Below are 26,861 nucleotides of genomic sequence, written 5' to 3' on the forward strand. Positions count from 1 at the left end.
GAGGACAGGACCCCACACAGCCCTTTGGGGAGACAGAGAGAGAGTATGCCAGCACACACCAGAGCGCTATATAATGTAGGGATAAACACTATCACTGAGTGAATTTTCCCCAATAGCTGTTGTATAAACAATATTGCGCCTAAATTTAGTGCCCCCCCTCTCTTTTTAACCCTTTGAGCCTGAAAACTACAGGGGAGAGCCTGGGGAGCTGTCTTCCAGCTACACTGTGAAGAGAAAATGGCGCCAGTGTGCCGAGGGAGATAGCTCCGCCCTTTTATGGATTCTGGCAGGGGTAATTATCACATATATAGCCTCTGGGGCTATATATTGTGATTATTTTGCCAGCCAAGGTGTTTTTATTGCTGCTCAGGGCGCCCCCCCCCCCCCCCCCCCAGCGCCCTGCACCCTCAGTGACCGGAGTGTGAAGTGTGTATGAGGAGCAATGGCGCACAGCTGCAGTGCTGTGCGCTACCTTGGTGAAGACTGAAGTCTTCTGCCGCCGATTTTCCGGACCATCTTCATGCTTCTGGCTCTGTAAGGGGGACGGCGGCGCGGCTCCGGGAACGAACACCAAGGACGGGTCCTGCGGTCGATCCCTCTGGAGCTAATGGTGTCCAGTAGCCTAAGAAGCCCAAGCTAGCTGCAAGCAGGTAGGTTCGCTTCTTCTCCCCTTAGTCCCTCGTTGCAGTGAGCCTGTTGCCAGCAGGTCTCACTGTAAAATAAAAAACCTAACATATAATTTCTTTCTAGGAGCTCAGGAGAGCCCCTAGTGTGCATCCAGCTCGGCCGGGCACAGAAATCTAACTGAGGTCTGGAGGAGGGGCATAGAGGGAGGAGCCAGTGCACACCAGATAGTACCTAATCTTTCTTTTAGAGTGCCCAGTCTCCTGCGGAGCCCGTCTATTCCCCATGGTCCTTACGGAGTTCCCAGCATCCACTAGGACGTCAGAGAAATGGGATTTGTAAATTAAAATCACTGCTAAATAAGAGATGCAGCAAATTACTAATAATCCGAAGGACCAATTCAGACGGCCTGTCAATGAATATTACCCCGCACATTACATTGTATGGGCTACAGAAGCAGGCCTGTCCGTACACCATTGCTACAGTATCTGCTGCAAACAGGAAGAAATGCCTCCAGTTTGCTCAGGAACACAGGAATTGAACACTAAATGAATGGAATGGGTCACATGGTCTGATAAATCATGTTTTCAATAACACCATGCATATGGTTAGGTAAGGATATGGAAACCGCACGAAAGCATGGATCCTTCTTCCATTGTCACGACTCTTTAGGCTGGCAGAGCCAACATTATGTAGATACAGTCCATGGCATTTGGCAAAATAATCCCCATGAAATATACCAACAGTCAGTAGAATCCATGCTTAGATGAATTCAAGATGTATTAAGGCCCAACAATGTACTAACTCGGGGGTCATAATAATTTGTCCATCAGTCTATATTACGGTTCGTAACAAGATAGACATGCTAATTATTTTGCTGATTGTAAACTAAAGAGGCCTTGACTGTACACTATAGCATACCCTATGGAAAGATTTGACATACAAATATTGATAAACAGAATATACCCAAACGGGTCTGATTTCTGATTCTATGCCAGGCATTCCCAATCTTGGTCCTCAAAGCACACTTAGGAGGTACAGTGTTCGCAAAAACGCGCTATAGCGCGTATTTTACCCCGTTTTCAGGGCCAGGGACTCACTTTTCAAAAATGGGTGGGTCCCCGGGAACGCGCTCCGCTTGATGAATCCTGGCTTTAAAAAGAGGAGGTGGAGCCTTGACTCCTCTCCTGGTCACGTGCAGCGGCTTCACACAAGGTCCCGGCATGATGGCGCAGTGTAGTGTGCGGGACCCCCTGGAAGGCTGCAGAAGACGTTTGTATTTAACGTGGTTGCACTCAAGGGGGATCCAGTCAGCGGGTGACAGGCGTGTGCTACGTGAGTCAGCGCTAGTAACTGTATGTGCTGCAGGGGGAGAGGAAGAGGGGAGCGGATCCCTGTGTATATGCTGCAGGGGGGAAGGAAGAGGGGAGCGGATCGCTGTGTATGTGCTGCAGGGGGGGGAGAGGGGAGCGGATGGCTCTGTATGTGCTGCAGAGGGGGGGAGGTGAGCGGATGGCTGTGTATGTGCTGGAGAGGGGAGCGGATGGCTGTGTATGTGCTGCAGGGGGGGAGAGGTGAGCGGATGGCTGTGTATGTGCTGCAGGGGGGGAGAGCGGATCGGATGGCTGTGTATGTGCTGCAGGGGGGGGAGAGGGGAGCGGATGGCTGTGTATGTGCTGCAGGGGGGGAGAGGGGAGCGGATGGCTGTGTATGTGCTGCAGGGGGGGAGAGGGGAGCAGATGGCTGTGTATGTGCTGTAGGGGGGGGGGGGAGGGGAGCTGATGGCTGTGTATGTGCTGCGGGGGGGGGGAGAGGTGAGAGGATGGCTGTGTATGTGCTGCAGGGGGGAGTGGATCGCTGTGTATGTGCTGCAGGGGGGGGAGAGGGGAGCGGATGGCTGTGTACGTGCTGCAAGGGGGGAGGGGAGCGGATGGCTGTGTACGTGCTGCAGGGGGGGGAAGGAGGTGAGCAGATGGCTGTGTATGTGCTGCAGGGGGGGAGAGGAGAGCGGATGGCTGTGTATGTGCTGCAGGGGGGGAAGGAGGTGAGCGGATGGCTGTGTATGTGCTGTGGGGGGGGAGAGGTAAGAGGATGGATGTGTATGTGCTGCAGTGGGGGAGAGGGGAGCGGATGGCTGTGTATGTGCTGCAGGGGGGGAAGGAGGTGAGCGGATGGCTGTGTATGTGCTGCGGGGAGAGGGGAGCGGATTGCTGTGTAGTTACAACAGGGGGAGAGAGGGGAGTGGATGGCTGTGTATGTGCTGCAGGGGGGAGAGGGGAGCGGATGGCTGTGTACGTGCTGCAGGGGGGAGAGGGGAGCGGATGGCTGTGTATGTGCTGTGTGCTACAGGGGGCGGGAGGGGAGCGGATGGCTGTGTATGTGCTGCAGGGGGGAAAGGAGGTGATCGGATGGCTGTGTATGTGCTGCAGTGGGGGAGAGGGGAGCGGATGGCTGTGTATGTGCTGCGGGGGGGGGGGGGAGGGGAGCGGATGGCTTTGTATGTGCTGCAGGGGGGGAAGGAGGTGAGCGGGTGGCTGCGTATGTGCTGCAGGGGGGGGGGGGGGGTGAGAGGATGGCTGTGTATGTGCTGCCGGGGGGGGGGGGAGAGGGGAGCGGATGGCTTTGTATGTGCTGCAGGGGGGGAAGGAGGTGAGCGGGTGGCTGCGTATGTGCTGCAGGGGGGGGGAGAGGTGAGAGGATGGCTGTGTATATGCTGCAGGGGGGGGAGAGGGGAGCGGATGGCTGTGTATGTGCTGCGGGGGGGGGAGGAGGTGAGCCGATGGCTGTGTATGTGCTGCAGGGGGGGTGAGGAGGTGAGCGGATGGCTGTGTATGTGCTGCAGGGGGGGAAGGAGGTGAGCGGATGGCTGTGTATGTGCTGCGGGGGGGAGAGGAGAGCGGATGGCTGTGTATGTGCTGCAGGGGGGGAAGGAGGTGAGCGGATGGCTGTGTATGTGCTGTGGGGGGGGAGAGGTAAGAGGATGGATGTGTATGTGCTGCAGTGGGGGAGAGGGGAGCGGATGGCTGTGTATGTGCTGCAGGGGGGGAAGGAGGTGAGCGGATGGCTGTGTATGTGCTGCGGGGAGAGGGGAGCGGATTGCTGTGTAGTTACAACAGGGGGAGAGAGGGGAGTGGATGGCTGTGTATGTGCTGCAGGGGGGAGAGGGGAGCGGATGGCTGTGTACGTGCTGCAGGGGGGAGAGGGGAGCGGATGGCTGTGTATGTGCTGTGTGCTACAGGGGGCGGGAGGGGAGCGGATGGCTGTGTATGTGCTGCAGGGGGGAAAGGAGGTGATCGGATGGCTGTGTATGTGCTGCAGTGGGGGAGAGGGGAGCGGATGGCTGTGTATGTGCTGCGGGGGGGGGGGGGAGGGGAGCGGATGGCTTTGTATGTGCTGCAGGGGGGGAAGGAGGTGAGCGGGTGGCTGCGTATGTGCTGCAGGGGGGGGGGGGGGGTGAGAGGATGGCTGTGTATGTGCTGCCGGGGGGGGGGGAGAGGGGAGCGGATGGCTTTGTATGTGCTGCAGGGGGGGAAGGAGGTGAGCGGGTGGCTGCGTATGTGCTGCAGGGGGGGGGAGAGGTGAGAGGATGGCTGTGTATATGCTGCAGGGGGGGGAGAGGGGAGCGGATGGCTGTGTATGTGCTGCGGGGGGGGGAGGAGGTGAGCCGATGGCTGTGTATGTGCTGCAGGGGGGGTGAGGAGGTGAGCGGATGGCTGTGTATGTGCTGCAGGGGGGGAAGGAGGTGAGCGGATGGCTGTGTATGTGCTGCGGGGGGGGGGAGGGGAGCGGATGGCTGTGTATGTGCTGCAGGGGGGGAAGGAGGTGAGCTGATAGCTGTGTATGTTATTTGATTAAAGGAATTTCGTCTCTCAGATTTGTTGTGCAATACATGTATATTCATGGAGTTGGGTATATGAGCCCGGCGGCTGGGATCCTGGCGGTCAGTATACCGACGCCGGGATCATGGCCGCCAGAATGCCTGCTGGAGGATGAGTGCAACGTAGCCCCGTGGGGTCTCGCTGCGCTCGCCACAGGTTCTATTCCGACTCGATGGGTTTCATGGACACCCACGAGTGGGAATGACCCTGGCACAGCGTCCGGGATCCCGGCGTCAATATTCTGACCGCCGGGATCATAACTACATACCTATTCATGATGTTTACCATACAATATATACAGCTATGTTTTTGTTTGTTGGTTATACACTTTTAGTGTTTGTAGTGTTGGATTTCCCTTTTATATAAAATAGCAGTTTATAGGATCTGTGCATGCATCATTATTATTATTATTATTATAGAAATAATAATAAATAGAAAACATTGCCAATTAACTGCACATTCCCCCTCCCTACCCCAATCCCTGCCTGTCCTTAGCCCCCTCTGATACCAGCTTTACCCCAAACGCTGCTTGCCCTTACCCGCTTTATACCAAGTTGCCACCTCACCCCCTATATTATGTATGGGACCCAGAAATCGTTAAGTAGGACCCCAAATTTTCAAAGCAAGGGGTCCCTGGGACCCACATTTTTTTTCGCCCAGCGTGATCACTGGGGGTATATGCAATTGCGGTCGAATTCCGGCTGGAATTCGACCATATTTGGATTCGACACAATTCGACAGTCGAATCCCGGCCGCCGGGACCCGAATTCGACATATTCAATAAAAAACGGATTTGACAGTCCCGCTGTCGAAAAACGGACCAATTGACGATAGATGTGCCTCCTGGATTAGACTTCATGGACGGCACAAAAGTGTTAAAAAAAAAAAAAAAACTGAAAAAAATTGCGTGGGGTCCCCCTTCCTAAGCATAACCAGCCTCGGGGTCTTTGAGCCGGTCCTGGTTGTAAAAATACGGGGGGGGGGGAAATGACATGGGATCCCCCGTATTTTAACAACCAGCACCGGGCTCTGCGTCCGGTCCTGGTGCCAAAAATACGGGGGACAAAACACGTAGGGGTCCCCCGTATTTTTAACACCAGCATCGGGCTCCACTAGTCAGAGAGAGAATGCCACAGCCGGGGGACACTTTTATATCGGTCCTTGTGGCCCTGGCATTAAATCACTAAATAGTCGCCCCTGGCCGGGGTACCCTGGAGGAGTGGGGACCCCTTAAATCAAGGGGTCCCCCCCTCCAGCCACCCAAGGGCCAGGGGTGAAGCCCGAGGCTGTCCCCCCCCCCCCCATCCAAGGGCGGCAGATGGGGGGCTAATATCCATGTGTCAGAAAAAATAATATTGTTTTTTGTAGCAGAACTACAAGTCCCAGCAAGCCTCCCCGCAAGCTGGTACCTGGAGAGCGGGCCCGCTGGTATCTGTAGTTCTACTACAAAAAAATACCCAAATAAAAACAGTACACACACACCGTGACAGTATAACTTTATAATATACATGCACACCGACATACACACATACTTACCTATGTTGACACAAAGTGTCGGTCCCCTTGTCCACGTAGAATCCACGAGGTACCTGTAAATAAAATTATACTCGCAACAATCCAGGGTAGATCGGTCCTCTTCTTAGTTTGTAATCTACGTACTTGGCAAATTTTATTTGGGTAGTTTTTTTGTAGTAGAACTACAGGTACCAGTGGGCCCATTTTTCCCCCCGCATGCTGGTACTTGTTCTCCAAGTACCAGCTTGCGGGGGAGGCTTGCTGGGACTTGTAGTTCTGCTACAAAAAACAATATTCTTTTTTTTTACACAAGGCTATCAGCCTCCCATCCGCCGCCCTTGGATGGGGGGGACAGCCTCGGGCTTCACCCCTGGCCCTTGTGTGGCTGGAGGGGGGGACCCCTTGATTAAGGGGTCCCCACTCCAGGGTTCCCCCGGGCAGGGGTGACTAGTTAGTGATTTAATGCCAGGGCCGCATGGGCCGATATAAAAGTATCCCCCGGCTGTGGCATTATCTCTGACTAGTGGAGCACGGTGCTGGTGTTAAAAATACGGGGGACCCCTACGTGTTTTGTCCCCCGTATTTTTGGCACCAGGACCGGACGCAGAGCCCGGTGCCCATGTCATTTTTCCCCTCGTATTTTTACAACCAGGACCGGCTCAAAGAGCCCGAGGCTGGTTATGCTTTGGAAGGGGGGACCCCACGCATTTTTTTTCTGAAATTTTAACCCATTCCCACCCCTTCCCACTGAAAAACATGCTCTGATCTCTCCATATTATTTTAGTCAGTAAAAAAAATTAAAATATTCTTTTAAAAAATATATTAAATAATACTTGTGGCTCCTAAATAGACAAACCAAGTAGATAATCCCTTCTAATATAAATAGATATGCTATTAGCAATAAAAAAAACACACAAAAAACATGTTTTAAAAAAAATGTATTAGCTCACAACAGCAAAATGAGGCGGAATGAAATTGACGAAATGCCTGTCGAAAAGCACTGTCGTCGAATCAACATTCTTCAATTGAATATACGTTTGTCGAAAAGCCGCATTTTTACCATTGCAGACATGTCGAATTTGAAAAATGTTGAATTGCAAAAAGTCGAATCTGAAACGGCAGGTTTTTTGTTGAAAAGTACTGTATTGCATTGTCGAATTCAATTCGACAGGTTTTTTTGTCGAAAATGCACCGTTTTTCGACATTTGCGGCAATTCGACCGCAATTGCATATACCCCTAAAGCTGGGTACAAACGGAAAGACCGAAAAATTGAAAGACCGAAAGATAAAATATTTCACTTTCAGCTCCCTGCTCCTGACTCAGCGATCTAGAGTGTACACATGGAAAGATCTAGCCAAATCTTTCAGTCTTTCAAAGATCTTGCCTAGATAGTTTTTGGCTCCAAATTTAAATATTTTCTTAGTGGCTAGATGACATCATATAGCCAAAATCGTTCATCGTTCATACACACTGTGTAGACAGTGAACGATCTAGCCAAAATTGACCTTGCTGCACAGTCTATCAACGATTTTGTCTTTTACCCGCAGGAGCGCGCCTAGTAAACGATCTAGCCTGTACACACGGAATTATATTATAATTCAACAACCTATGTAGTCAAAATAGTTGGCTAGATCGTGTGTACCCAGTTTAACAGTCCAGGATTTAGTGAGATCCATGCTTGACCACAGGTGATTTAATTAGTACCTCAGTTACTTTGATTTAATCATCTGTTGATATCACTAAAACCTGCACTGGTAATGTGTCTTGAGGTCCGAGGTTGTGAATGCCTGTTCTATGCACTCCCAGTAAATGTGGTATTGCCAGGTTTCCAGAGTGGAATAAGTAACAGGCTCAGAGAACAAAACACTCAGAGACAACTCACTGCATTCACAGGTTTTAAATATGTTCTACAACAGATCTGGATAAATGTATCCTGTAAACTAGTAAATGATGATGGATTTGATTTGAAATTTATTTAAAAAATACTTTTAAAGGAAAGTAAAAAATAAAGTTATGGGTTAATTTTTTTATTATTGGAGTATATTTTTTTTCTTCAAATTATATTACTGGGTTGATGTAACTAAAAACAGATCTTTAAAAATAACTTTGCAGCATTGCGGTGTTTGTTTTTATGTAATTGCCTGCATTGTTAAAGGAATTATTTCCATGCCCATTTAGAGTCATTCAGTATCACATTGCTTGACAGATTTATATGACATAATAAAATACTGTATGAAACTGATCAGACCTAATATTTTTTAAAATGTTTAAAATAAGGATTTGATCATATGCTAGACATTTTGCAGATCAGATGATGTCTGAATTGTGAAAGCTGCAGTGAGCAGTGGGAGTTAGTAATGTGTGCCATTCCCTAAAATAACTGCTGAGATGGATGTGAGCAGGAGAACCCATAGCAAGCTGCTAGCTCCATTTGTATGCCTTTCTATTGATGCCCTCAGCACAGCATATTCTTGGACAACAAAGACCCAACAAGTTATGGCTGCTGGCAGGAGACTGGCAAGGGGAGCTATGGGTCGTGTGATTTGTTCCTTTTTTTCTTTCTTTTGTACACTCTATGGTGGTCATTCCGAGTTGTTCGCTCATTGCCGTTTTTCGCAACGCAGCGATTAGGTGGAAAATGCGCATGCGCATGGTACGCAGCGCGCATGCACTAAGTTATTTAACACAAAACTTAGTAGATTTGCTGGTGTTCGTGCAGCGCTTTTCAGTCGCACTGCTGATCGGTGAGTGATTGACAGGAAAGTGGCGTTTCTGGGAGGTAACTGAGCGTTTTTCGGGAGTGTGCTAAAAAACGCAGGAGTGTCTGGCCGAACGCAGGGCGTGTTTGTGACATCAAACCAGGAACTAAACGGACTGAGGTGATCGCAGTGTATGAGTAGGTCTGGAGCTACTCAGAAACTGCAGGGAATTATTTAGTAGCAATTCTGCTAATCTTTTGTTCGCTATTCTGCTAAGCTAAGATACACTCCCAGAGGGCGGCGGCCTAGTGTTTGCAATGCTGCTAAAAGCAGCTAGCGAGCGAACAACTCTGAATGAGGGCCTATGTGCAAACAAAATATATTTCTTTTTACAGACTTTTTAATAAACGTTAACCTGTCCTGATGTTTTTATGCAACCTTGTTGTTATTCATACCTGAGTCTATATGTCAGAGGGAGGAAAGCAGACCTTTTACCTAATAGTGTTAAATTGGAAATATTTGTAGGGGAAACGGCTGTATTGCTATTCATGTGTTTCCTGTTATGCAAGTTAGATCATATTTTCATTCAACAGTTTCCACATGTGTCGTTATAATTAAGGTCCAAGGTTAATTACCGCTGCTTGGATTTCAAAAGCAAAATATCCCAGGTGCTTGCAAACAATACTTGAAAGTTTACCAAGTAATGATGCAAGTCTATCCAATTGTCTTTCACAGTCAAGGCAGTTTACTGTATTTTGCTAAGCCAGTGTGAGCAGGTGTTGCCTAGTCTACAGCCACAGTCTGCAGGGTACTGTTCACATTGTGAAGATATTGTGGTAGGACAGCCAATCTTATTTCAATCAATAACTCAACATTTAGTTTTACTACAGAGAGGTAATATTAAGATTTAGATAAAATATTGGCATGTATGTAGGAAAATATTATCACATCACTGAAGGACTTTGCCCTAGAGATTATGTCCCAGTGAGTATACCAGTGGGGGAAATTGGTCACCGAAGATTATCCCATCATCAGACTGTTGAGGAGTAGATGTATAGGAAAAATTCCACCTCCATACTGCCTTAGAGATGCAAAAACTCAAATATCAGTGAAGTCAAAAGAGTTTATTAATAGATTCCTGCAAAACTAAATAGAGCAATTAGGAATGGCTCATTTTGGCGAAGTATTAGTTTTGGATCTCTTACAGTATATACATTCACTAATCCTGTGAAAAGGAGCAACTGGCAGGAATTTGATATCGTTATGGGAGGGTGAGCTGCTTGTAACTAGGTGGTCATTCCTCCCGTGAATAAATGGGGTTTGCTCTACAGGAGGCTAATCACTTTGTTACAGATGGCTTGTGATGTAACTTTCATCTAGTAGTTACTCTACTTTTTTTCAGGCCAGTAGGCCTCCATAGCATTTGACAGTTTGACAGTTCTACATGATGATGACCGATCAGTCTACATATGTAAATGCAAAAGAATCCCTTCTGAGACTATCTACAGAGTTACCTTTCCACACATTGGATGGGTTTAAAAGAGGCCTGTTAATTCCTCTCTTAAGGCCCATACACACTAGTCAAATTTGAGCTCAAAATAGCTCACTTTTGGCGTTTTGAGCTACTGTACTTAGAGCTCAAACTCGGCCAGTGTGTATGGGCGGGCAATGAGCACTGATGCGCGCTCCCGCATCATCGCTGGCTTGTTTTATAAGCTGAGTGAACCACTTTCCACAGTCTCCTACTGTGGAAGTGGTTCACCCCCGTGAACATCACTGGGCCGTGGTGAAAATCACTCGGTGTGTATGCACCTTAAGTCATTTTTGTAGTTGACTGAAATGTTTTTCCAGATGTAATAAGTATCTCTTAGATCTGCTGCCCGTTGGGAGATGTTCTTTTTAGTATAATGCCAGACACAGCACTGCACAATTACTCTGGTTATGTGTATCTGATCACATTCTACTGGTGCTGTGTCCATACTTCCAGTTTTAGTTCTGCCTCTCAGAATGATGTAAAAACCATCTGTGGAAAGTGCTGGCAATTAGCATGAGTTCTGCTTCTCTGACTTTGAATAATAAAGCATACTTGCCAGCTCTTCCTGAATGCCAGGAAGACTCCCTGAAGTGTATAGCAATCTCCCTGATTGCACCTTACCCCTATTATGTAGTGGTTATACACTAGGGGAAAAAAATCAGAGATCTACACATTCAAATTGGATCATTTCCCTGCATTGGTTTTATCACACAAGGATCCCTATTGCTACATGCATTTTCAGATGTTTCCCATGGCCACTTGAAAGTATATATAACATTGGTTTTATTTAATACATGTTCCTTCATTATAGGGTTAGGAGAAGCCCCTCTAAGTAACAAATGCTTAAGCATATTTTTTTTTATGTGGATGCTGCCATGTTTTTCAGAATTTAACTGGGAAAAACTGAAGATAATTTAGTTTTACAGGGTAAGCCATGATTATTGTACCAAATTGTACATTCCCATAATACTGCATCATGCCAGGCTTCTGTATTTGGTCATGAAGATGCTTCTAAGAATGTTTTTGTAGCTAGTGACAAAGTATCATGGTAGTAATACTGTAGGGCTGTGTTCATGCTGCTGTTCACATTGGTGAAGGAGAGGCTATTTTATTGTCCTCCAGGAATCTGTCCTGGGGAAACCCTTTAGTTACTTTTCGGACTGGGATACCAAGAATGTGCTGGCTAAACTTTGTTTCTACCAGAACCATCCCCCTGAGCCTTTGTGTATTCCCCCCCAAAAAAGCTTACCACAGGAGGAATGGCATAGAGATAGAAACATAGAATTTGTCTGCAGATAAGAACCACTTGGCCCATCTAGTCTGCCCCTTTTTTTTTTTTTTTACATTATTTTTATCTCTAACCTTATTTGATCCTTATTTCTTTGTAAGGATATCCTTATGTCTATCCCATGCATGTTTAAATTGCTCTACTGTCTTAGCCTCTACCACCTCTGATGGGAGGCTATTCCACTTGTCCACTACCCTTTCTGTGAAATAATTTTTCCGCAAATTTCCCCTGAACCTCCCCCCCTCCAGCCTCAGTGCATGTCCTCGTGTCCTATTGCTTCTCTTCATTTGGAGAATGTTTCCCTCCTGGACTTTGTTAAAACCCTTGATATATTTGAAAGTTTCTATCATGTCCCCCCTTTCCCTTCTCTGCTCCAAACTATACATCTTGAGATTTCTTAGTCTTTCTGGGTATGTTTTGTGATGTAGGCCATGCACCATTTTAGTTGCCCTCCTTTGTACAGTTTCTAATGTATTAATATCCTTTTGAAGATATGGCCTCCAGAACTGAATACAGTATTCTAGATGAGGCCGTACCAATGACCTATACAGTGGCATTATTACTTCTTTCTTTCTGCTGCTGATTCCTCTCCCAATGCAGCCAAGCATCTGACTAGCCTTCCTCATTGCCTTGTTACATTGCTTACCTGCCTTTAAGTCATCTGAAACAGTGACTCCTAGATCCCTTTCCTCCTCAGTAGTTTCCAGTATAGTGCCATTAATACTATATTTAGCTTTAGGATTTTTGAGACCCAAGTGCATGATTTTGCATTTTTTGGCATTAAACTGTAATTGCCAGACTCTTCACCATTCCTCTAGTCTACCTAGATCCTCAATCATTTGTTTTACCCCACCTGGTGTGTCTACCCTGTTGCATACCTTTTGTGTCATCAGCAAAAAGGCATGCTTTCCCTTTAATGCCATTTGCAATGTCACCAATAAAGATATTAAAAAGCACTGGTCCAAGTACAGATCCCTGGGGTACTCCACTGGTAACATTTCCCTCCTGTGAATGCACTCCATTTACCACAACTCTCTGTTTTCTATCCTTCAACCAAGATCTTATCCATTCAATAATCCTAATATCCAATCCCAAACTTTCAAGTTTATTTAGCAGTCTGCGATGTGGAACAGTGTCAAAAGCCTTACTAAAGTCTAGATAAGCTATATCCATGGCTCCACCTTTATCCATCACTTTAGTCACACAATCAAAAAAGTCAATAAGATTTGTTTGACATGATCTTCCCCCAGTGAATCCATGCTGTTTGGGATCCTGTAAATTGCCGGATTTGAGATAATCTACAACTCTTTCTTTTAAGAGTGTTTCCATCAATGTCCCTACTACTGATGTAAGACTCACTGGTCTGTAGTTGTTTGCCTCTTCCTTGCTTCCACTTTTGTGCAGTGGGACTACGTTTGCTCTTTTCCAGTCCTCTGGAATTACTCCTGTAGCTTATGACTGGTTGAATAATTCTGTCAATGGTGCTACCAGCACCTCTTTAAGTTCTTTTAGTATCCTTGGATGTATCCCATCTGGCCCCATAGATTTGTCCACTTTCAGCTTTGAGAGTTCTGTTAGGACATTCTCCTCTGTAAATGTACTTGTTTCATTTTCCTGAATATCCCTGCAACTTAACTGTGGCCTCTTCCCCTCTCTTTCAGTAGTAAATACTGAGCAAAAATAATCATTAAGATGATCTGCTATTAAATTGTCTCCTTCAACAAAACTCCCAGTGTCTGTCTTTAGTTTTATAATTCCGCCTTTTGTTTTTCTCCTTTCGCTTATATACCTAAAAAAAGTTTTGCCTCCTTTACCCACTGACTGGGCCATTTTCTCCTCAGCTTGTGCCTTTGCACATCTGATTACCTTCTTAGTCTCCTTCTGTCTAACAAGATATATCTCTTTGTCTTCATTATTTTGTGTCTGCTTATATTTCCTAAAAGCCATCTTTTTTGCTCTCGCAATATTTGCTACTTCTTTTGCAAACCACGCTGGCTTCCTTTTCCTTGTGTTTTTCCTAACAGTTTTGATACAAAGGTCTGTTGCCTTCAATATTGCACATTTTAATGTTTCCCACCTCTCCTGCACTGCTTCCAAGTTCCTCCACTCTGCCAAAGAATCGCTTACACATTTTCCCATCCCTACAAAATCAGCCTTCCTAAAATCCAACACCTTTGTTTTTGTATGGGACGAGTCAGTCTCTGTCTTAATGCTGAACCATACTGCTTGATGATCACTGGATCCCAGGTTTTCACCCACTTTTACGTCCGATAATCTGTCTCCATTTGTAAGTATTAAGTCTAATATTGCGTCTTTCCGAGATGCAGAAGGTATGTCCTTTAGATGGACAACTCATCCATTCTCCAAGCTCTCTGCAGACCCACAATTTCTTGATCTTTCTAGACTGTTGTTGAAGCAATTCTCAAAGTATCTAATTTGTGAATTCCTACAAAAATTAATTACACTAAATGAGATACCATTAAGGAGAGCCAAACACAATAGTTCTAGGGCTTGTCAGTATTGTCCTTGTGAATCGGGAAGAGAAGGCAGTAGAGCCTTTTAGACTTAGACATGGAACAGTCTGTCACGCTGCCACAAACAGAATCAAATTACTCCCAGGTTTTCCACAGAGCAAAGTGTTGTAACAGAAGGGCTTCAACCTGTATGCAGATTTGGGAGGCTACGTGGAAATTTTTAGAGATGATGCTACTCTATTGCTCTAGACATTTATAGTAGGTTAGAAAGATCACGTAGATCTGTGATCAGTCTTTGGTCTGTCACAGATTAAAAAACTGACCATGTACATTAAAACAAACTGGTTATCTTAAAGCTGAAACAGCGGCAGCACAGGGATTGGAGACCCCTAGTGTGGGCCAAGAGACCCCCAGTGCGCTCCCAAACAGTGGGTGTAGCTTTGTGGGAGCCCCACTGACATCACTAAAGGAGCATGGCTTCACGGCGGACACACACTCTGCAGGCTTCCCCCGGAGACTCTTCCATCATTGCCGTCTCCTTTTCAGGGACAGGAACTGAGTGCTGCAGGTTAATGTCACACTGCAGCACCCGGCTCCTGTCACTGTGGAAGAGTCCGCATTTTGGTCTCACCCTCTGGAAGGATGACAACCGGGAGCTGCCCACACCCCACTTGTGACTCCACTGGCTGAAAGTGTGATACCATGGCTTACATCATTATGCTGTAACTGAAGTTATAATTTAGTATACAGATGTGTCTTCATATAACTTACATCATTATGCCATACATTGCAAGACGCTTGGTACAATTGAGACGCTCTGACACAGGTAGTATACAGTACTTTGTCCCTAAATGTTGTGTCTAAGCTGCATCATAGACACGTACAAAGCCATTCACAGTCTACCAGTCATGCTATGTTGCCGCTTTTGTCGCAAAGGCATTGGTACAACCTGTGTACAAAGTCGCAGATTCAGCATAACAGAATATGGTGGGAGGAATAGCCATTCATATCAATTGTCATTGTGACTTAGTCGCACTCATACATACTGTATAAGTACCACAAGCCCCAGTGATCAGTGTACGCTAGCAATGTCGTTTTGTTGCAATTGTTATCGGTACAAATAAGAAAACATTAGAATAAAGGACGCTTGCCGTAGCAAAGTCACAAGGACCCTGGCACACCAAGTAGGGCTATTGGTGTCATTATATCATAGTTATTTGAGAACGGATGCTATAGATTAACAAATGTAAAGTTAATCAAGTATTTTTCATTTCTTTTTTTTAACCGATGCAGCAACTCGTGGAATAAACCTGTTGAAGGTGTAAAAAACAACAGTATGAGCAGGCCAAAAATAATTATCCCTTGGAAAAATAGTTTGTCTATCAAAATTTCAGAAGTAACCTGTATCACCCTGTATTGCCCTATGTGGGCACTGCCATTATGTAGTGTTAGGACTGATGATATCAGAGAAGCCTTGACGGGGCCAGCAGCTAAACATGTCTTTGCAAACGCATGTGACCAATTTCTCTGAAATTCTATTACCAGATAGGTTCAGGTATTGTCACAGGTAATTTTTAGAGTGCTGTGGGGATACCGGGGGGGAGGAGGGAAGCACCCACCCTTCTCTGTCTGCTGGGGGGGAAGCACCCCCCCTTCTCTGTCTGCTGGGGGGGAAGCACCCCCCCTTCTCTGTTTGCTGTATGGTTACAATTCTTTAACTAACATTACAGCTCCGTCGGCATAAGGAAGTTGCATACCTTCCAACATTCTTGGTTACGGATTTGGGACAAAAGGGGGCATGACTTTGTACAAATGCTGCAATTGCAAGCCACGCCTCCTGTTTTCATCACTGAGTTGGCATGGCAAGCGCTCTGTGAGCTGCTAGCATACCCCCAGTCCCTCCATCTCCAGTGAATAGATGCTCTCTCAGTAATTGCAAGAGGGTCTCCCAGCTGCCCCCTCCATCACAGGACACTGAAGCCCGCGTGTGGTACAGCAGGACAGTGCCCAAAAAAACGGGACTGTCCCGCAAAAATCGGACAGTTGGGAAGTATGAAGTTGGTATTGCCCTACCCACAAACTGTATGTATTCCTATATAGAATTTAGAACATGGCAGGTAGCCGCCTGCCTTCGCAGCTAGGCTGCGTAGGCAGGTAGCTACTCTTCAGGTGCAAAAACATCACTGTGTTGCAATGCTTTCACACTTCTGGGGGTGGGGGGGGTTAGGGCCTGGCATGCAGGGAGGACTAGCCCTGTGCTGGGCGTCCAACCGCATGCCAGAGATTTTGATCGTAGATGTGCGTTTTTTCGCACATCTATGATCAGCTCTGAATTAGGTCCATGGATGGAGCCAACACAGCAGTTACTTCTTGCAATGCAAGTGGTGAACTTGGAATTACTTGTGTAGACACACAGTGCCTGTACATCACACAGTTAGACATTGCTTTTACACATGTACAGCTCAGAGTGCCTTGCATATGAATGCTCCTGATTCACTTTTCAAAATGCAGGTAGCTGCAAGAGTTCTAACCATGCAATTGAAAACCTTGGGGCAATTTGAACTGTCTTAACATTCCACTTGCATGCATGTCAGTCCTGTTGTGGGAGGAATTTTCCATTCACGGAAGAGCAGCAGGGAACAGGTGCTGTGCAGTCCTACTATCAGTGCAGGCACTGATGAGAGGGGAGTTGAGATAGCTAGAGAGTAGCCTAGAACTGTATGAGCTTTAGGCATGCAACCTGGGACATGCTCCTGGGGTGTGACCATGCCTCTATACTTTTGTGGCCACTCTTCTATCTTTCCTGGATATTCCCGTTTCCTTTCACAATCCAAAATATACTGCTAGGTTAATGGTCTCCTGACAAAAAAAAGTGTGTCTGTATGTATATGTACTGTATGTGTAGATGTAGTAGGGTATAAAGATTGTATGCTCCACTGGGACAGAAGCTGATGTGAATGGCCAAATGTTCTTTGTAAAGTGCTGAGGAATATTTATGTGCTGTATAAATAACTACTTTTATTCAATATTTCAGTTATTCCCAAACTTTCTTGAATCACAGCATCCTAGAGTATCAGCTTTTTTTTCACAGCGCTCCTAGGCCAAAAGTTTCTTATTGAGAAATTCAGGAAAAATGATAACATTTTAGGTAATATAAGCTTACCCTAGGGTCAGGTATGTGGTGGTGGACAGGGTTATGCTTCTGTTTGTCCTCGTAGTTTATGATTGGCCACCATTAGCACTGGTTTTGCCTATCATATTGAACATAAATATTTTGATTTGGTACTGAACCCCAAATCTGTGGCACCCCTACATGTGCCCTGCAGGAGCCAATTTGGAAACCACTGCAATATTTTATTATTCTCATTAACCATACAGATTCCTTTTCAGTGTTTTGTTTTTTTGTACGTGTGACTTGTAATTAACAATCTTTTCTTTTTCTTTTTTTTATTATGCAGGACAACAGCGTGTGTCTGTTACTAGCTTGCTGGTGTGTCATGGTTTACTAATGGTTGGCACTAATATTGGAGTTATTGTAGCTTTCCCAGTTCCTCGTCTACAAGGAATTCCAAAAGTCACTGGTAAGTGTTGTGCAGAGTCTGTTTATTTGTGTGTTTTGTACAGTATTTGGGGGTATCCTTATTCCATGCATATGCACTCTGCTGTAAGGTTTGTTCATTTCAGCTTGTGTGGAAATTCAGTTCTAGATTGATTCCATTGCTTGGTGTTCTTATCCATTTAGTAATGTACCAGTTACTTACTGCACAAGGTTCTGCTGCAGATTTAGTAGCATACATGAGAAATATCTGTCTTTAAAAACTAAATATCTAAAAATTAGATATCACAGATTTAGGCAAATACGGTATCAATATGCCATGCTATGTCAACTTGTGTAATGGCAGTGGTAATCAACAATCATTGTGAATCTATGTGCTTATTGGGTACAGCTGCGTCTCTGCCCAGTCACCGTTAGAAACTAACTTTGGGCTCCGTACTGGTTGTCACTGAGTAGATAAGTAGCGATGGAGCTATGTCAGCCAATCCCACAGTTCTGCCAGCTGGGGATTTAAGATGTCATTTAAAAATCATTCTCTGGTGATGTTATTCTTCAGCACCAATCAAAATCTGCATATTTCTATGTATGCATCTTTGCAATTTTAATTACAGCCTGCATGTCATTAGCAGACAATTTGACTGAATGTTGGCTGAATAATTCACACATCTGTAAGAGCCAGTGATCTGTGCTGTGGGTGAAGCCATAAAACATAGGCTCAGCATTTACTCTATGAGCTCCAAGCAGATAAACCTGCCAAGTTAATGGAATCTCTCACCAACTTCTTTATTTGTCTTACAACTTGGAACATCGGAAACCTGATGATCTTGCTCGTTTGACTCTGTCATTGTTTTGTTTTGCTGTGTTTCTGCCCAGTCATGCTGCTTTTATTTTCTTGATGAAATGTTATTTTTATCTCTGTCTTGTTTTTCTAAACTTTGCTTTTAATGACACGAACATAAATATTCATCTTAAAGGGTCAAGATTATTATTTTTTTCCGGACGTCCGCTAATGTATTCATTTGAACTTTTACTTACAACAGTGATATATCACAAGAGTAACCTGGTTGAAGCTTGTGAACATTCTCTTTGGATTAATAACATAATATATACTATACAGACTCTGACCCAGCATGCAGTTCATACACTTCTTACAGCCAGTCCCCATTTCCACAAACATTGTTGTAGTGCCAAAGGTCAAATTATTAGCTAAACAATTGTAACTTATCACTGTATTTATTACTAGGGTTAATTGTCCAGTGAATAAATAGTTAAGGGAATGCTCATATTTAAGGAAAGGGTGTACGTAGAAGATACAGCATGAAGCCAATTTAGAGACATATAAGGGGGTCATTCCGAGTTGATCATAGCTGTGCTAAATTTAGCACAGCTACGATCAATCACACTGACATGCGGGGGGACGCCCAGCACAGGGCCAGTCCACCCCGCATGTCAGTGCCGCCCCCCCCCCCCTGCGCAGAAGTGCAAAGGCATCACACAGCGGCGATGCCTTTGCACTTCAAGCGTAGCTCCCGGCTAGTGCAGCTTTAGCTTGCTGGCCGGGAGCTACTCATCGCTCCCCGGCCCGCAGCAGCTGCGTGTGACATCACGCAGCCGCTGCGGCCCGCCCCCCATTCGGTCCGGACACGCCTGCGTTGGCAGGACCACTCCCACGAAACGGCGGTCAATCAGGCAGAGGCGATCGCATCCCTGCTACAGCCTTCGGCCGTCTGGCATGTGCCAGTGCACGCGCAGTAGGGACCCGTTCGCTCGGCTGCGACTAAAAGCAGCGAGCGAACGGGTCAGAATTGGTGATGTGCACCGGAAATTTTTCGGGTTTTGTGTTTTGGTTTTGGATTCGGTTCCGCTGCCGTGTTTTGGATTCGGACGCGTTTTGGCACAACCTCCCTGAATTTTTTTTGTCGGATTCAGGTGGTTTTTTTTCAAAAACCCCTCAAAAACAGCTTCAATCATAGAATTTGGGGGTCATTTTGATTCCATAGTATTATTAACCTCAATAACCATAATTTCCACTCATTTCCAGTCTATTCTGAACAGCTCACACCTCACAATATTATTTTTAGTCCTAAAATTTGCACCGAGGTCGCTGGATGACTAAGCTAAGCGACCCAAGTGGCCGACACAAACACCTGGCCCATCTAGGAGTGGCACTGCAGTGTAAGACAGGATGGCACTTCATACTTGACGACACAGAGGTAGAGCAATGGACTACTGTACCGTACTGCTATATATATACTGGTGGTCAGCAAAATTCTGCACTGTCCTCCTACTATATACTGCGCACAACTAAAATGCAGCACAGGTATGGATGGATAGTATACTTGACGACACAAAGGTAGAGCAATGGACTACTGTACCGTACTGCTATATATATACTGGTGGTCAGCAAAATTCTGCACTGTCCTCCTACTATATACTGCGCACAACTAAAATGCAGCACAGGTATGGATGGATAGTATACTTGACGACACAGAGGTAGAGCAATGGACTACTGTACCGTACTTCTATATATATATACTGGTGGCCAGCAAAATTCTGCACTGTCCTCCTACTATATACTGCGCACAACTAAAATGCAGCACAGGTATGGATGGATAGTATACTTGACGACACAGAGGTAGAGCAATGGACTACTGTACCGTACTGCTATATATATATACTGGTGGTCAGCAAAATTCTGCACTGTCCTCCTACTATATACTACAATGCAGCACAGATATGGAGCGTTTTTCAGGCAGAGAACGTAGATATTTGCAGCACACTGAGCACAGATATTTGCAGCACACTGAGCACAGATATTTGCAGCACACTGAGCACAGATATTTGCAGCACACTGAACACAGAAACTGAGAGAACGCAGCCACGTCCTCTCGCTATCATCTCCAATGCACAAGTGAAAATGGTGGCGACGCGCGGCTCCTTATATAGAATACGAATCTCGCGAGAATCCGACAGCGAGATGATGACGTTCGGGCGCGCTCGGGTTAACCGAGCAAGGCGGGAGGATCCAAGGCTGCCTCGGAACCGTGTAAAATGGGTGAAGTTCGGGGGGTTCGGATCCCGAGGAACCGAACCCGCTCATCTCTAGTCAGAATGACCCCTAAGATCATTAAACTACTGTATGTATACTTTAAAAAAAAAAATTTAGTTAAAAGATTGAAGTAGTAGTTAGAATTTTACAACCTAAAAAAAACATTAGATGTGAAGTAATTACCAGCAAATGATCACACATGTCCAGCAAATGAGTAATGTGACCTAATCATCTAAGATTATATGCATTACACCTGAAAGCGTTCATTCACAGATAGATTCACACTACTGCTACTGTATTATTTACACAACTTTTTTTTTCAAATTTATATTTTTATACTTGTTCTACCATCTACAGATGATCTATATAAGGAGTCACAGATGACCCATTGTATATGTGTTAACACACTCCCTACTGTAAACTGTATGGCTGGCTAGTAGAAGTAACCAAAGAGTTAAGTGACTGTGGGGGTAATTCCAAGTTGATCGCAGCAGGAAATTTTTTAGCAGTTGGGCAAAACCATGTGCACTGCAGGGGAGGCAGATATAACATGTGCAGAGAGAGTTAGATTTGGGTGGGTTATTTTGTTTCTGTTCAGGGTAAATACTGGCTGCTTTATTTTTACACTGCAAATTAGATTGCAGATTGAACACACCACACCCAAATCTTACTCTCTCTGCAAATGTTATATCTGCCCCACCTGCAGTGCACATGGTTTTGCCCAGTTGCTAAAAAATGTCCTGCTGCGATCAACTTGGAATTACCCCCCATATACATGCACACGTTTTGTAATGATAAGTAAATTGAGGACATTGAAAGACAAAGTTACATAGCTAATTTTGGTGGGGTGTGTTGAAGATGAAATCAAAATTGCAGTGTAGAAATTAAGCAGCCAGTATTTATCCCTGCTCAGAAACAATATAACCCACCCAAATCTAACACTCTCTGCACATGTTACATCTGCCCCACCGCAGTGCAACATGGTTTTGCCCAATTGCTAACTTTTTTTGGTTTGCTAACAAACCTGAATAACCCCCTAAACCTGTTTAAAAATGATTTTTTAAAACAGATTAGGGATGTTAAAATGGGAAGGAATAAGCCAGGGTGGAGGAAATTAGTTAGGATACTTTTAGTTAATTGCCTGACCTGTTGTTCCCTATGGAATATTTGACTGATTCAAACAAGCCTTTGAAATTCATATCAGTTTCCTCTCCAGGATAAATACATACATTAGGGTTTGTCCAGACATGAGATAACTGGTGTCAATGCTGTGAATTAACAAGGAGGACTAAGTGGTCTGCATACCTACTGTATCAAAGAAAATCAGAACCTTCAAAGCCTATTTCATCATATTTCATGGTTTGGGTAATCAGGTGTCAGTTTCAAATTCAGATGCAAATAATGCATAAAGTGTACACATTTTAAACAACTGAATTTCAGCATATCTTTTTATATACCAGCGGGTAATATAAGTATTGAATACATTTTTTGCAGTAAATATATTTGTAATGGGGCTATTGTAATGAAATTTTCACCAAATATCAGCAACAAGCCATGCAATCCACACATACAAAGAAATCAAACCATAGATATCCATAAGTTATGTGTAATAATTTGAAATGACACAGGGAACAAGTATTGAACACATAAAGAAAGAGAGGTGCAAGAAGGCATGGAAAGCCAAGACACCAGCTGAAATCTATCAGTAATTAGAAAGCTGGTTCAGTCCCACCCAACTGATGACCTATAAAAAGGTGTCTCATTACCAAGATGTCACACAAGAAACATCTCATGATGGGTAAAGAGCTCTCTCAAGACCTTTGCAACCTTATTGTTGCACAACATATTTTGTGGCATTGGTTACAGAAGGATTTCTAAACTTCTGAATGTTCCAGTGAGCACTGTTGGGGCCATAATACGGAGGTGGAAAGAACATCATTTCACCATAAACCGGCCAGGTGCTCCTCACAAGATTTCTGAGGAGTGAAGAGAATTATCAAAATAGTTGTCCAAGAGACAAGGACCACTTGTGGAGAGCTTCAGAAAGACCTGGAATTAACAGGTGCAATTGTTTCAAAGAAAACAATAAGTAATGCACTCAACCGCCAGGGCCTGTATGCACGCTTACCATGCAGGACTCCATTGCTGAAGAAAAAGCCTGTTGTGCCACGATTAAAGTTTGCTGCACAACATTTGGACATGCCTGTGAAATACTGGGAGAATATAATCTGGTCAGATGAGACCAAAACTGAACTCTTTGGATGCCATAATACACACCCAAGTTTAAAAGAGAAAGGGCACTGTACATCACCCCAAAAACACCATACCAACAGTGAAGTTTGGAGGTGGGAACATCATGGTGTGGGGCTGTTTTTCAGCATACAGTACTGGCATACTTCATGTAATTAAAGGAAAGATGAATGGAAAAATGTACCGAGACATTCTTGAGAAAAATCTACTGCCATCTACCATGTGGAAGATGGTCTATCAAGCAGTGAAAAGAGGGGTTCAGTTCTTGTATCAACCAGTCAGTTTTAACCTATAATTTTATTGAATGTACTTGATAAGTGCTAACTCAGAAGCTGATTGGTTGCTATGGGCAACTTCTCCACTCTTTTCACTGCTTGATATCAACCTCTGAGTGCCTTCCCAGTGGGAAATGTTTATACAACCTATGGATAAGATGGCAAATTGTCAGTTCTGTGGGACTAAATCCAATTAAAAAGCGATCTATTCTATGCTGTCTTATTCCAAGCATAGAGACTATGGGCTGTTTGCGGACCATATCTTGCGTGTTTTTACACTCAACATGTTCTGCAACAGTGTGAACACAAGTATTAGTGAGGCAGAGTTGTGCACATTTCTATCACCTCTCCACTTATGACTGAGCTCTAACAGGGAGTTTTCACTTGTGCATAGTACAGTGAGTGGTGACAATACAACTGCATACTATGCAAACCCAGTATGGGCTGGTGCATGTTCGCACTATGGGAATAGCCAGTATTAAACCTAATCAGGCATATGGATCGGGGTGGATATACTGCAAAATGTATACAACTCAGCATATCAATATATAGATGCATTTTTCTTTCTGGTCACAATGCTGGAGCAGATATACGCCATTCAACTCTTCATCAGACCCTATATGAATTCCGTGGTTTAGTTCTGTAACTTTTATTACTTTGTTTATAACTGATTCTGCTATTTTGTATAGTATGTCTCATACATTAGATGGTGGCAATTAATAGGTAGGTAGGTAGGAGAGAACTGTGAAAGGTTAGGGCAATATTGAGTGACGAAACGCATTGTAACCCAAATCAGGGATGTAGTGAGTGGCTCTGATTTTATAGTTAATTCCCTCTTTTGCATAGGATGATGCCTATCTATCCAGTGGGAACTAGTGATATTTATGAGGTTCTCTTCTAGTGAACACCCAAAATAAAGAAAAAGAAAACATTTTTGGTTGCTAGTGAAGAGGCAGGATGCATTCTCATGAATAAAATGTCGAGCTTCACTATGTATACTACAATAATATAAGGAGCAACAGAATATGGAAGACAGCACTTTGTATCGGGATGAGTCTGGCCATCTTCCTGCACCTGTCACTGCCGATACTCCTACTCAATACTGCAGGCAAAAGCCTGTGCACTGTACAGGACGTAGTATTACACTGTGTGTCCTATTAATACCATCCAGAGGAACTGCAGCAGGAATTGGAGGAGGCATAAGACAAAAAGGCCTTGTCACAGGAAAGTGTCTGGAGGGATCATGGCAGTTAAGTCCACCTCAGGTGGAAAATGTGCCAAACCCTGGCATCTCCAGATGTTGAGTGACGGACACAAAGGTAAACAGGAATATTCCTCCAGGCACAGAAGTGGAGTCAGCTGTATAAGCACAGTGACTGTGTGTGTCTACAGATCTAAACGTGACAATTGGCAGAATCGCTTCCAGTCCAGTACAATGGCAGCAGGGACTATCAGACAGGGAGTTAAGGGGTTACAACACAAAATAGCTTTTCTAATTGAACCTCTAATTCCTTCACTCTCTCTGTAAATAAGGTCACTTACTAAACTGCTAAAAACATAAAATTATTATTTCAATGATATAAACTCATGATTATATTGTGAAATTAAAAAAAGATTTAAATCAATTAAAAATGATGCTAAGCTATGGGATGCCTACATATAACTCTGTAATATTTGTGTGTATTGTGATCGTGGCATTTATGAAAGCAGAATGTAATCTTGAATTAGCATTATAGAATCGTCAATGACTTTCTTGGTTTTATTTTGTAGGGCGAGGAATGGTATCTTACCATGCACACCACAGTGCTGTCAAATTCCTTGTCATGGCCACCGCAGTGCACAAAAAACATAGGCGGACGCCAAGCAGATGTAGCCAGACTTCAAATGTGGAACTAAAACCTGAAGACACTTGTGGGGCCCATGTGCAGCAAAATGAGGAAGCAGTCTCTGCAACTGCTAGCAACAATAATGACAGTGCCATATGGCTGGGGGGCTCCATGGGGTCCATTGCACAAAAAAGTGACCTATCGTCATCTTCTTGCTCTCTCACACCATCTCATGGATCAAATCCCTATGAAGACTGCACTCTTTATGATCTCCTGAGCGACCCCAGCATACCACCACGAAACAGTAAAAGCCAACGAGCCAGGAAGCTTAAAGTGGACTCTGTCATGGTGATCTCTGGTGGTCAGGGTCACAAAAGAGTAAACAAGAAGCACAAACCACAACGACAAGAAGAGCCGGTTTCTTCTGCTATGGTTTGGCAGATTCCACTGTTACACATTTAATGACCCAAAAGAAAAAAATAAATGTGTCCTTTAGTTCATAATGCATTCCACCACATCTTTTTCCAAGTTTTATGTAAATGTCTTTTGTTAACACTTAAAACAATATACGTGAGCTATCTGAAAAAAAAAGTTTTCTCGAAGTCATCCATTGAAAACAAAGGGTAGAACTAATATAACACTGAACATGTTAACAAACACCTTCATTCTTCTTAGTATATGAGAACATGCACTGTCTGTCACACATCCAAAGCGCCATGAGAACGTACACTGTCTGTCACCCATCCAAAGCGCTATGAGAATGTGCATTGTCTGCCACACATCCAAAGCACTATGAGAACGTGCACTGTCTGTCACACATCCAAAGCGCTATGAGAATGTGCACTGTCACCCATCCAAAGTCCATGAGAACGTACACTGTCTGTCACCCATCCAAAGCGCTATGAGAACGTGCACTGTCTGAGTTTCTTATATGTGTCTAACATAATTCTTAACACCCAGTTCTTGCCTTGTGGGCTATAGCATCTCGCAGGTAAAGCAGAGGACATGAATAAGCTTGTACACTAATAATATGAGATACAGGAATGTGATGAGCCATCTGTAACTATATTATGGATGTGGAAAACTCTACATAACCAAACAGGACTTGAACAAAGAAAATTACTTTCTTCATCCAATAGATAGCATTATGAAATGTTTCATAGTATCATTGGACTTCTGTAATCATGGCTTTGTGCATTTAAACCAGTATGTTACCATAACAGTCTATGGGCCCAGTGTATGGAAGAGTGAATGTCACAATCTCATGTAATATGTTTGGGCTAATGATGACTTTAACATTTACTGTACACTTTAATTGCAGTGTACTAGTTTTACAGAAATATTACCAAAAATAAAATATATCATGTAATCAAAGTAAAACATGAAAGAAATGATGATGGAGAATTGTCTTTGTATTGTTTTTAAACAGTTTGTTGTGAATAAGATTTACTGTATATTGAAAGGTGGGAGCATATAGTTACAGAATTGTTACTCTGGCCCATTTGTAAACACAAATAATTTGCCAAAGATCTGTAGACATAAAAAAAGGGTCTCTGCCTTATCAATAGCAACTGCTGGGAGCCAAGGGGGTTATTCATAGATGGCGCAGATTTTGCTATCGCAGCAAAAATCTGCGACCATACTTCTCACATGCTGGGGGCCGCCCAGCACAAGGCAAGGCCGCCCAGCATGTGTGGCGCCGCCCCACGATGCGACCGCAATTCAGTTGCGATCACATGGAATAAAGGTTGACCCCTACCTATGCAGTATGGGTGCTTAGGCAAGGGCACCGGCGCCATATTTCCTATGGCAGGAAACGCAGGTGATGTCATTGTCCGGCCCCGAAAACAGCCATGACACGCCTGCACACGTGCACTGCGGCCACTACGTGT

The 26,861-nt window shown here is 44.5% G+C and overlaps 1 protein-coding gene across 5 annotated transcripts in view; it reads left to right on the top strand.

Annotated features, from left to right (window-relative positions):
- The window catches only part of ARHGEF10 (Rho guanine nucleotide exchange factor 10), a 318,961-nt gene extending 292,598 nt beyond the window's left edge, over positions 1–26,363 (top strand). For all 5 annotated transcript variants that reach the window (XM_063916670.1, XM_063916669.1, XM_063916673.1 and 2 more), the window contains 2 exons: positions 17,472–17,594; positions 24,914–26,363. In XM_063916670.1, coding sequence (XP_063772740.1) covers positions 17,472–17,594; positions 24,914–25,431 — 641 coding nt within the window. In that variant the 3' untranslated portion in view covers positions 25,432–26,363. The remainder of the gene's footprint in view (positions 1–17,471; positions 17,595–24,913) is intronic.
- Positions 26,364–26,861: the final 498 nt, after the last annotated feature.

Source organism: Pseudophryne corroboree, chromosome 4 (genome assembly GCF_028390025.1).
Source record: "Pseudophryne corroboree isolate aPseCor3 chromosome 4, aPseCor3.hap2, whole genome shotgun sequence".
In the NCBI taxonomy this organism is placed as follows: Eukaryota; Metazoa; Chordata; class Amphibia; order Anura; family Myobatrachidae; genus Pseudophryne; species Pseudophryne corroboree.